The 13,147-nt window shown below is 38.1% G+C and overlaps 1 protein-coding gene across 4 annotated transcripts in view; it reads right to left on the minus strand.

The window, feature by feature from the left end:
- ATG2B (autophagy related 2B) overlaps positions 1-13,147 on the minus strand; it is a 78,667-nt gene that overhangs the window by 7,277 nt on the left and 58,243 nt on the right. For 3 of the 4 annotated variants that reach the window (XM_036841771.1, XM_036841770.1, XM_036841773.1), the window contains 7 exons: positions 8,765-8,843; positions 7,436-7,643; positions 4,851-4,920; positions 4,166-4,248; positions 3,061-3,182; positions 2,663-2,817; positions 1,807-1,956 (listed from right to left, as the gene is read on the minus strand). In XM_036841771.1, the coding sequence (XP_036697666.1) occupies positions 1,807-1,956; positions 2,663-2,817; positions 3,061-3,182; positions 4,166-4,248; positions 4,851-4,920; positions 7,436-7,643; positions 8,765-8,843 (867 nt within the window). Of the gene's footprint in view, positions 1-1,806; positions 1,957-2,662; positions 2,818-3,060; positions 3,183-4,165; positions 4,249-4,850; positions 4,921-7,435; positions 7,644-8,764; positions 8,844-13,147 lie in introns of those variants that run through there. The other variant, XM_036841772.1, reaches the window with a different exon arrangement.

A 13,147-nucleotide genomic window follows, 5' to 3' on the forward strand; every position in this document is an offset into this window, starting at 1 on the left:
TGAAATCTTAATACACAAATCATAAGTAAAATGACCTCAAACTTCATGACCTATGTCAAAAAAAAAAAAAAAAAGATTAAGACAAGGAATGCTAAAAAAGAAAAAAAAATAACACTAAACTTTCTTTGGGTTATTTGTATGGAAATATGTTAATATAAATGTTTCAGACATTACATGAAATTGCTAAAAATCTTATATGTTCTGGTATAATGTTATCAGTCATAATTCTAGTTATTATTTTAAAATGTATAACTCAGAAATAACTAAATTTCCTTGTCAATTGCATTATTATGAACGTTCATCAAATCTTTAACCGTGGTCATTTTTAAGTCTTTTGTCATTTACAGACAGTTCTGGGTGTACTCTGATGCTTTTGCAAAAATGTTCCTATAAAAGGGTTTCATCTTCAAGGAATTCATGGAAAAGACTCTGACAAGTACAGGTTTCTGGTAACTGACTACAGTGCTGAACTGAATGAATAAGTATTCTCAGAACTCTAATGGAAAACTGATGAATTCACAAAAGTGCTAACAAAAGATCAAGATGAAAAACAAATTAATTACATGGGACTGAGTGAACTGATGAGGATGATTATACTTTTTGTGACTTTCTGTTTGAATAAGAAAAAAAAAGAAAAAAAAAAGACAAGGAATGCTCCTGTCAACACCCATAAAGAACCAGGATTCACTGGTGCAACTAAATTACAATTTGTTAATGCTTAATAAGTGTCAAGATTGAAATAGTTACAAATCACCAATTCCACCCTTAACAATTTCTTGCACATACAGACAAAGGGGCATTTATATGAACATTCCAATAGCTGTATTTCAGGGAAAAAAATGGAACTTGGGACTTCCCTGGTGGCGCAGTGGTTAAGACTCCGCCTGCCAATGCAGGGGACATGGGTTCGATCCCTGGTCCAGGAAGATCCCACATGTCATGGAGCAACTAAGCCTGTGTGCCACAACTACTGAGCCCACACGCCTTAACTACTGAAGCCCGCACACCTAGAACCCGTGCTCTGCAACAAGAGAAGCCACTGCAGTGAGAAGCCCACGCACCGCAACGAAGAGTAGCCTCCACTCGCCGCAACTAGAGAAAGCCCGCACGTAGCAACGAAGACCCAATGCAGCCAACAATAAATAAATAAATAAATAATTTTTTTAAAAAGGAAACTGTCCACCAACAGGAAGATAAATAAATTATGCTATATTCATACAGAGAAATACTATAAAAGTTTAAATTAGATCTACATATATCAACATGGATATATCTTGAAAGACAAAAGTTACAGAATGGTACAGATGATACCATTTATGTTAACTTTTAAAATATAAGCAATTAAGTATTTGCTTATGAATACATACTTATATGAAACTATAAAAACATGCATAGAAAAAATATGTACCATCTTCAGGATAGTGAAGGCATGGGAATGGGGTCAGCATTTGTGATTAACCTGAAAAATTTTATTTTTTAAACAAATCTGCGGAAAATACAGCAAAATATAAACATATGTTAAGTCCACTGGTGAGTCCATGGCGTGTTTCTACTACTCCTTGTTTGCTTCTGTATGTAAAGAGATCAGTCTTCCCACTAGATCGCTACTCTTCTCGTGAGCCTGCAGGTCAGGACACAGCCTCCTCTCTTACCTCACACAGATATCTGCACTCACCAGCGACAGAACAGTCCCAAATCCACCCCAGGGGTTTCTTTGGAACAAAGCCCAAGCGCCGATGCTCTTTAGATGAACGTCAGGAAAGCACGCAAACTGCTCCTGGCCTGTCCCCTCGGGTGCCCACTCACCTCCTTCACGACGCTGTAGGCCTTGGCCACACCTTCCCTCAGGTCCACTGGCTGGTGGGCTAAGCGGTAATGAGGGAACCTTTTGATCTTCTTGGGTTCGATAGAAAGGGTACCAGGAGACACCATGTCATAAGCAGTCTCTGCCGCCGCCTGGATCATTTTATCAGAGAGTGAAAAGTGAATCAGAAAACAAAAAAAGTGCATCGGAAGAAAGTCTGGAGGGTTCAGCTCCAACAGTGCACTTCGTACGGGGCGAGAGGAAGAGCAGAGGGACGCAGGCACCCTCAGACCGGCTCTTCTGCAGCACGTGAATGCTTTACAGCAAGAACGTATCACTTTTATAACAAGAACGTTAAAGTGTACATTAATAACTCATATCTGGATTGAGCTGAATTTTTCGGCCCCTCCTCTGCCTTCTGAGAACACTCTCCGTGTTACCAGGCTAGCCAAGAATGCATGGTCTGTGAACAACTGGATACGGCCAAACGGAGCTTAATACTTAACATAACAAACCTTAATACGACTACCATCAGATCTCTAATGCCTGCTTTACATTCAGCTATGATCTTTTCATATAAATGTGGTGAAATAAATCCTTGGCTAACTTAATAGTTATAATTTACCTGAAAGAGGCAAACAAATTTGACACTGTAGTCCACTGCTTTATTATTTAACTACTTATTTAACACTGGACAGCTAATCAAAAAAAAAAAGTTAATGATATGAAATCATTGCAAATAAAATATTCTCACTCTTTTATATACTTTCACAGCACATTCTGAGAACAGAATAACCGAACTGCTTACAACAGCCCTTCCTCGTTGTATATAGATCAAGCTGGTCTTTGAAAAGATACCTGTATGGTTTGAACCATTCTGTTCGTGAGTTCTAGAGCAGCCATCGCTGTCGAGGTGCCAAAGGAGGCAGCGCCTCTCTGAAACCCTCTGACGATGCGGCCGCCCTTCCGGTACTGCTCAACTGGCAACCAGACCAAGTCCTTCAGGCCTTGCACTAGAACAGCAGCCAACACACAGAAATCAAGAGGCGTGCTGGAGCTTAGATCTCTGCTATCATTCCAACCCTCGGGTTTTTAACTCCTAAAATGGGAGGCAAAATTTTGTACGACTAACATGTAGGTTTTTCTAGAAAGATGATCCTCACGTAGATTCTCAAAAGGCATCCATAACCCCGAAAGAGTTAAGAATCACTGATCAGGCCAAATAAATGATCTTCTAATTAAAAAAGAACACTCACCTAATTGCACTAGTGAATGCATAGGCCCAACGCCTCCCAGAATCCCTGGCAGCTGGTTCTTCTTAATGTCAGTAAGCCATTCGGTGATTGCACGTGAGAGCAATTTGTCAACACCTAGCAAACTAGAGCAAATGACTGTAAGTAGATAGCAAGGAAAATGAGGTTTATAGGTTTAGGCAAGTTTGGGGATTTTTGTTTACTTAAGACAAAAAAAGAGGGCTTCCCTGGTGGCACAGTGGTTAAGAATCCGCCTGCCAATGCAAGGGTCACGGGTTCCAGCCCTGGTCCGGGAAGATCCCACATGCCGCGGAGCAACGAAGCCCACACGCCACAACTACTGACCCTCCGTTCTAGAGCCCGTGAGTCACAACTACTGAAGCCCGTGCGCCTAGAGCCCGTGCTCCTCAACAAGAGAAGCCACCGCAATGAGAAGCCCGCGCACCGCAACGAAGAGTAGCCCCCGCACACCGCAGCTAAAGAAAGCCTGTGTGCAGCAACAAAGACCCAATGCAGCCAAAAATAAATAAATAGATAAATAAATGTTTATTTAAAAAAAAGACAGAAAAGAAAATGTACAAATAATAAAGACAAAATTTTACAGATTTTCAATTTAAGTATATACATACATCTATGTATACACATACATTTAACCCAACTGTAATGCTAATAATTTCTATATAAGACTTAGGTAGTATATATAAGTGTGCTTTTCCACTGTTCTAACTTCTTCAACATCTAAAGCTCTGGCATAGGGTTAACTCAGTGTCTATAAATTGCCAGACAGTTCTTAGCTACTAAGAACCATTACCTTGTGAATTTCCAGTCTTTTCACTAAATAGGCTAATTTATAACTTTGGGAAATTATTTTAAAAAATCCTAACTATAGCTGTTTTTTGAAAAATACTACTCTCTTCAAACTACTTCTATTCTCTCAGAATAAAAATTAGCCCCTAGCCAGTAAAAATCCTCTAAAAATGAGCTCTCTGCAAACAACACTGTAAAATAATTAAATTAGGTACGCTAGCTAAGAAAACTCAATTTTTAGTTTGTTGTAAACTAACTTTAGTAACTACATCTTAAAGTCTCATGTAATAAATCAACTTACCCATGCCGATAGAAAAGCCTCTTCAGCTTTAGTTCAGAGCAGTTTAACTGGGCCAGACCAATCAAAATCCCAGCTAATGTACCCTTTAAAATTAAAAAAAAAAAAAAAAAATCACTATTAAAGGTAAAACACCTAAAATACTTAACAGGAAAAAAATACATGTATTTTATATGACCCAATTTATATCAAATTTTACTCATGGGTTCTTAAGTAAAATTACACTTAATTTACTTTAAAAACAGAATTAGGGGCTTCCCTGGTGGTGCAGTGGTTGAGAGTCTGCCTGCCAATGCAGCGGGCACGGGTTCGAGCCCTGGTCTGGGAAGATCCCACATGCCGCGGAGCAACTGGGCCCGTGAGCCACAACTGCTGAGCCTGCGCGTCTGGAGCCTGTGCTCCCAACAAGAGAGGCCACGATAGTGAGAGGCCCGCGCACCGCGATGAAGAGTGGCCCCCGCTCACCACAACTAGAGAAAGCCCTCGCACAGAAACGAAGACCCAACACAGCCAAAAATAAATAAATAAGTAAATTAAAAAAAAAAAACAAAACAGAATTAAATTTTAAAATCTTGCACTGCATTTCAAATATACAAGCTATAATGGAAAAAAGTTGTTAAAAAATTGAGTCCACTAGAAAAACAAATGAGATGATTTTGTAGAGTATATTTGTGCAAAGTTTACAGACCTGATCCATTGATACGTGTTTGCCATGATAATCAAGTCGAATAGGAACTTCTGATGTGAACCTAAATTCTCTGAAGATAAAGAAAGGAGGGGAGTTATTTATGTTCAAAATTACTAAGAGCTGAAATTAGATATAAATGAATTTGTTCAATTGGAGAATAAAAACAAAACCACAAAATAAATAATGTGAATATATTAACGCCTAAATAAAAGAGAATGTCTTTTAGCTCTACCTTTTCTTAACGCAATGTAACAACTAAACAGATGTTAATCATCTTATAAATCTTATTTATTTCATTATATATTAAATTTCTCACAAAAACCTTTTCCTGGTTTACTAAACAATGTTTATCTTAGGAAAATTTATTCTGGCACATATTCAATTCATACAGAGAACGAACTAATAAAAACAACTTTCAAGATTAAGTCAAATAACATAATCATTACCAAAAAGTAAAAAAGGGCTAAGGTATTCATTTTAGCTCTGTGATAAAGCAGAAAGATCCAGAAGACCTAGACATGAACCCTAGTTTTATCAGTTACATGGGATGCAGTCGAGGCAAGTAACTTAAACTCTCTGAGCCTAAATGTCTTCATCAGTAAATTTTTAAATGCCATCTACATTGGTGAATTTTAGTGGACAGTCATGAAATTAACGCTTGCAAATAGGATACTGACACACAAATATTGGGAATTCTGAATGAAATTATAATTATACATTGATGGTACACATCAAACAAAAGCAGTTGGCTTCCAAAAGTTGGACTGTAAATTGGAAGCTGAAACACATTTTTACTACAGAATTAATGGTGGTGGTTATATACTAAGTCATCCCAAGTCATCCTACAAAAGTCCATTTAACCTACAGTAAAATGGAAATGCTGTATTTATATCAATCAGTACAAGAAGTCTGGGATCCCAAGTCATCCCTCATCTTCCGAACACTCATCTGCACTGGGTTCTCTGGGCGACAGCCCCTCGACACCTGCCTCCTCCATTCTCACTCTTTCCTCCATGGCATGTACGTAATAGGCCAAATCATATATTTTTATTATCTATAAGCTCAATTAAATAGGGATTTTTCTCTACTTTGTTCACCTAGAACAAAATCTGACATATTTATAATAAATGTTCAATAAATATCTGTGGGATGAATAAATGTCTGCAGGAGAGGGGACTATTATGCCATTACTTGGAAAACGCACTGGATTTGGGATTCAGAAGACCTCTGTTCTAGTCCTGGCTTGGCCACTAACTAACTGTGTGGCCTTGAGCAAGTCATCTCTTCTCTCTGTGCATTAACTTCTTCATCTGTAAAGTGAGTAATCTGAACTATATCACCAAGTACCACCCCAGGGTCCTAGATACACTAGGAGCTTTTGAGAGTAGAAACAGAAATCCACAAGCTATTTTAAGTAGTCTAAATGGAAAAAAACAAATATTTACCTACGTAAGTGAGGTTACACACACAGTCTGACTAAAGAGTGTCAAATTTCCGTGCTCAGGCCAGAATTATAACAATTCAATTTCTTTTACATTGATTATCCAGTGTTCACAAAAACCAAATTGGCAGCTTATATGAAATGAGAATTCAAATTATTACTTAAGATACACAATGCTTTTGGTAGAAAAAAAATTTTAAATAAAAAAAGAAATGTAGGAAAATAATAAAAGAGATTCTTCTTTTATGGTGGAAAAGTTTAGAACCACCAGAGATCCTCTCTCCCAGGATCTTACCAATTCTCACATTCTATTTTCTAACTATTCTCATCAATATATAAGATATTTAAAACATGAAAACACTTTAAAACAGTTATACTGCCTACTTTGGGCCATATTCTAAACTCAGAACTTAGAAAGACAGAACTTGGGGACCACTGATGTCAACAAGAGAGGACTATAGAAAACCAGGGAAAGGAGCTAACTGTCCCTCACAACACAGGTGGTTTCGATCTTCAACCTCTCTCCTTCCAATAGAGCCAAGGCTCCATCCCTACCATCAAGGGCTGGGAAAGAAAGAAGATGGGAAGAATGAATGCATCTGGAAACGAGGATAAACTCCAATGTACAACCAGCTAGTTGTTGGCTGTAGTCAACAGGGACATGGGTTTCCTGATGATTCCAACCCAGCCAGTTAGCGGCGGGTCAGGAAGGACACAACAGTGACAGAGAAGGGCAGAGAAAGCAGACAGAAAATCCCCATAAGGGAAAAGGGAGGAATGCTGAAGGTGAGGTGTGTGAGGGAAAAGGACAGCATCACGTTCAAGGACACACAAACAGGCCATAATAAGTGACTGGAAAGCGAGGGACAGGTGGAGGAAAAAAGAAGGAAGAATCTAAAGGGAAGAGAAATTCCTGCTACACAATCAATCGGAGGATGAATCCTGAGCCAGGGTTATGAGAGTAACCCTGGAAATGAGAGGTGCGAGTAGGTGGGGCCCACATATAAATAAATACACCGGGTGAGTATTTGCCAGCGCACAGAAACGCTGATGCGACCTCATGATTTCTGGCACACAAACACATTATAGAACAACCTTCATACTCTAAAATAACTTCATTTGTTATCAAAATTAAATGATTTACCTAAAAAACACAGGCTGATCACTAAACGACGCTTCTTCAGCAGAGAAGTCCTTCTCTTCTTCCCCATTGACCACTTGCACTGAATTGGCACTGCCATTTGGGGAAGGCTGCTTTGGCCCAGGGAAAGAAATAACTAGATTTGGCTCCTTTGAGGTGCTTAAATGCCTTGGCAAACTGCAGGTGACATCAGCTCCAGGAGACTTTTTAACTGAAAGTGCACATTTGAAAAATGAGGTATACTTCTTTAAAGCAACAATTTAAATCAATCTACACTTAACTTGTTTTGCTACATTTCATTTAATAAATACAACTACTGCTAGAGAAATCTTTCACCTTTTAAATTATTACAGTAGTCCCTTCTTATCTTCAGTTTCACTTTCCAAGATCAACTGCGGTCCAAAAATATGAAATGGAAAATTCCAGAAATAAACAATTCCTAAGTTTTAAACTGCACACCATTCTGAGTAGCATGATGAAATCTTGCACCATCATACTCTATCCCACCGGAATGTGAATCATCCCTTTGTCCAGCATATCCCACCAGTGAGTCACTGAGTGGCCATCTCAGTTATCAGGTCGACTGTTCGGGTATTGCAGTGTTTGTGTTAAGTAACCCTTATTTTATTAATAATGGCCCCAAAGTACAAGAACAGCGATGTTGGCAATTCGGATACACCAAAGAGAAGCCGCAGCATGCTTCCTCTAAGTGAAAAGGTGAAAGCTCTTGACTTAATAAGGAAAAAAAAAAATTGTATGCTCAGGCCGCTAAGATCTACAGTAAGAACAAATCTGTAAAATTGTGATGAAGGAAAAAGAAATTCGCGCTCATTTTGCTGTCGTACCTCAAAGGTTACAGCCACAGTGCATGATACGTGCTTAGTTAAGATGCAAAAGGCATTAAATTTGTACAAGATATTTTGAGAGAGAGAAAGATCATACTCACCTAACTTTTATTACAGTATATTGTTATAACTGTTTTATTTTATTACTAGTTACTGTTGTTAATCTCTTACTGCGCCTAATTTATAAATTAAGCTTTATCATAGGCATGTACGTATAGAAAGAAAAAACTTAGTATATTTAGGGTTTGGTACTATCTGCAGTTTCAGGCAGCCACTGGGGGTCTTGGAAGGTACTTCTGGAGGATAAGGGGGGACTCCTGTACTTTTACATAAACTACATTTGTACAACTTAACAAAAATGAGCACAGAACACATTTATATAAATGAGAATAAAGATTTGTAGGTACATTCTCAAAAAGGCCTCATAACAATCAAAATCAATCCAAGTACTTGTTATAGACTTTTTCAAACTCTACATATTTAATACCTTCTGGATCTGGAGCCATGAGAAGCTCTACTTCTGTAGAAACACTTGTGAAGAAATCCTTCAGGAAGAACAAGGCATCCTAAAATTGAGAGATGTAATTATAACTAAAAGGGTTCTAAAACTATGAAACGGGGCTTCCCTGGTGGCGCAGTGGTTGAGAATCTGCCTGCTAATGCAGGGGACACTGGTTCGAGCCCTGGTCTGGGAAGATCCCACATGCCACGGAGCAGCTAGGCCCGTGAGCCACAACTACTGAGCCTGCGCGTCTGGAGCCTGTGCTCTGCAACAAGAGAGGCCACGATAGTGAGAAGCCCGCGCACCGCGATGAAGAGTGGCCCCCGCTTGCCACAACTAGAGGAAGCCCTCGCACAGAAACGAAGACCCAACACAGCCAAAAAATAAAAAAATAAAATAAAATAATAATTAAAGGTGCTAATTAAAAAAAAAAAAAAAAAAAAAAAAAAAACTATGAAACGAACTGTCTTGAAGTCTTATATTTCACTCATTGTTCATATACAGCTATAATTTATTCAGTCCCTACTCTGTGTCAAGCATTGTTCCTATTCTCAATCTCTCCCTCTCTCTCTCTCACACACACACACACACACACACACACACACACACTTCCTTGCTAATTCTCACAACTCTGAGAAAATTAATTTATAGATGCAGAAATTAAGACAGATAAGTTAGAAATTAAACTGCTATTTCTAAATCAAAGTACATTTTGGTTTTCTTAGAAATATAGTAGTCTCATTCTTTTGGCATTAGTTCTCACTCTGAATTTGTAGCGGTGATATTACTAAACAGCAGCTAGCATGTACTGGATACTCAGATGTGCCTTAAAAGTTCTTAATGTCTTATTTCTGCTTTTACCACTATGTTATATTGCCTTAAACATTTTCTTCATTAGACATGATATTCAAAATAAAACATTGAAAATAAATAAAATCACCCAGTCAGTGTGGTCTTTTCTGAAATTCTATGGTATGGACCGTTCTTGGTGCTGTCTATGCAAGCCACATTTGCCCATTATTAGCAGCTTCATTAAGCCTTACTGAGACTGACAAATCCATTTTGGAGAATATGAAAATTAAATACCTGAGCCTGTTCTTTCTTACTCTTCCCTCCCATTTTAAAAAACTTAAATTAATATAAAACATTAATATTGTACCAAACCGCAATGTGAAAGTGAAATACAGGGTCACAATAAGTGGTAGCACACCAAGTGCCTGACTGGCAATTCCAAAGGATCCGATCTAGTACTGATCACACTCGTCAGAAGTATAAATGATGGAAGTTAGAAAGGTATTTTTCTAGATAACATGGCATATGGGAGACTGAGGGCTAGGACTGAAGAACAAACAGGCGGTTTCAACAGTATTAGAAATATTCTGGTTCTGCAGTTGGGGAGTAAGTTCATGAACCGTTCATTATATTACTATGCTTTACACATACGTATTTATGTATATATTTATATATTATTTACACTACATACATTTATTATAAATCACTATATATGTGTTTATTTACACATATCAAATATTACACGTTGACAGTTAATAGTATATAAAATGTTATCCTTTGGCCACCAGATGGCGATATTTTAACGCTATGAATGTTTTGCCTCCAAAAAAAAACAAAGAGAAAATTCCAGGTATAAATGTGCTCTTATTTAAAAAACAAAAACAAAAAAGGGAAGACTAAAGAGACAGTGGTTTTCACACATTTTTACTACAAACAGACAAAGGGATACTAATCATCAGCTTTTCAAAATGTTCTCCAAATTTTTGATTTTGGTATTTATGCTGAACTCTTTACAACTCAATGAGACAAACAACCTAACTCTAAAACTAGAAAGACACAGGGACTTCCCTGGTGGTGCAGTGGTTGAGAATCTGCCTGCCAATGCAGGGGACACGAGTTGATCCCTGGTCCGGGAAGATCCCACGTGCCGCGGAGCAACTAAGCCGGTACGCCACAACTACTGAGCCTGCGCTCTAGAGCCCGCAAGCCACAAATGCTGAAGCCCATGTGCCTAGAGCCCGTGCTCCGCAACAAGAGAAGCCACCGCAATGAGAAGCCCGCACACGGCAACAAAGAGTAGCCACCGCTCGCCGCAACTAGAAAGCCCACACGCAGCAACGAAGACCCAACAGAGCCAAAGATAAATAGATAAAAAATAAAATTTAAAAAAATCACTTAAAAAAAAAAAACTAGAAAGACACAGACACTTCATAAAAGAAGATATACAAATGTCACATAAGCTCACGAAAAGATGCTCAGCATCATTAGTCATCAGGGAAATCCAAATTAAAACCAAAATGAACACCAAGTAAGACAGCTAAAATTAAAAAGACAACACCAAGTTTGGTCAGAGCGTGAAGCAGCTGCTGCTCTCATCTGTTACTGATGGGAACCTACAGTGGTACAACCACTGTGGAAAACTATTCGGCAGCTTCTTATGATGGTAAACACACATCCACTCTATGACCCAGACATGCGGTTTATAATTACCCAAGAAAACTGAAAACTTATGTCCATAAAAGACTTGTACACAAATTTCATAACAGCTTTATTCATTAAGAGCCAAAACAAGAAATATTTGTCAAGCTCAAACTGTACACCTAAAATCTCTGCATTTTATTATATGCAAATAATACTTCAATAAAATCAATTTTTAAACTTTAAAAAATATGGTTTATTATTTATGTTAAACCTTCACTCTAAAATAGTTATTTCTAGCTTTAAGGTCCTATGGTAAAGGATATTAACGGTGCAATATGACTTAAGGTGTTGAAAGAAATGCTTTCAATGTCATGCTCAGGTGATGCTGAAAAAAAATCACAAACATGCCAACTGGCACTGCTTCATCATTTCCAGCCTCAGCCAAGCACCTGTCCCCCAACACTGCATCTCACAACCTGAATTAGGCTCTCAACGCCTTTATAAAAATTCATAATTTTACATTCCTTAAGACCCAGCTTGACTGTCACCTCCTCCAGAAAGCCTTTACTGCTCACCCCTCATCTTCCAAACTCCCAGCCCGGCTTAGGAGCCCTCTCCTGGTGGGACACATCTTTACGCCTATCTTCATCCCTGGGTGTTAAAAGTCATTTGTCTTTTTGTCTCCCCACTAAACAGAGATCTCTGAGGATGGGATGTTTCTTCTTTGTATTCCCAGCATCCTACTTCAGACCTGGGACAAGGCTGGCATTCAGCAAATGATTTGGAATTAACGTATCTTCCCTACACAGATTTCCAGGCAGTTCAGTACGAAAATGAACACCAGACCAGGAAATCCGGCCCCTTCAGATTTCGGATCTCAAGTCGCCTAGTTACACAACCTCCATCACCTACTCAGCTCCCTACACGGCAAGCACTCGATCTGCCTAGTGTCCTGCCTGCCCTACAGGCACGCTGCGCTTCGCAAGCAACTGCACCGAGTTTCAACAGCAATGCAGCTAGCTTCTTAGAAACAAGAGAAAACTACACGTGGCTTTCATACTTACTGTCTATGATCCAGTGAAGATAAAGTCAGAGATATGCTTGGTAAGAAAAATATTACTCAAAGCATTCTCATTCATCAACTGATATGTTTTCAAAAGAAAAACTAAAGAACACAAATATTTGGCTTTCTATTCAGATGACCATTTGGTATGGTATGTCAATCTTAGAAGACGCAAACTATAAAGGACTCTTTTGTATCATAATATTCCTAGTTAAGGCATATATATTTGTAGCATGGCTTTGTTTCCCTCGATCCCATATCTTGGGGAATTATTTCCCATTCCTCCTCAGTTTAGTCATAACATTTATTTCCGTGACTGTTTTTGCTAAGGTTAATATTTCTCCATTTTAAAATCATATTGCTTTATAGTTCTACAGAAGAAATTAAGCTCAACATTAAAGAAAAGGTCTATTAAAGAAAACTGGGCTTGCTAAGTCTGGTAAAGTCATGCCATAAAGATAAATCTCACTCAAATTCTTGCTCAAACTGGTGATTTTCACAGATCAAATTTCCCATAAATACTTCATCATATTCCTACTAGGCCAATACGGATAAATTAAATTAAAATATGGGTTTCAAAAGATATTCTTCTCATAATGAGAAAACATAAATCTAAAATACTCACTGGCAAGACTGACCCAGCTCAGAAGCTACAAATATTAACATAAAGTTGTGCTAAACTTCTGTGCTTCACAATACATTTTCTCTGAGATACGCCTATATTTTGTTTATAATATAAATATTACTTTAGATTATTCCTGATACATCTATTACTTATTTAAATAATGAATCGACATTATTCAATGTTATTTAATCAAACAAATAATACCACCCCACACATACTCTACTTCCAAATCTGAGCTCACACCAAT

The sequence above is a fragment of the Balaenoptera musculus genome, chromosome 2 (assembly GCF_009873245.2).
Source record: "Balaenoptera musculus isolate JJ_BM4_2016_0621 chromosome 2, mBalMus1.pri.v3, whole genome shotgun sequence".
Classification (NCBI taxonomy): domain Eukaryota; kingdom Metazoa; phylum Chordata; class Mammalia; order Artiodactyla; family Balaenopteridae; genus Balaenoptera; species Balaenoptera musculus.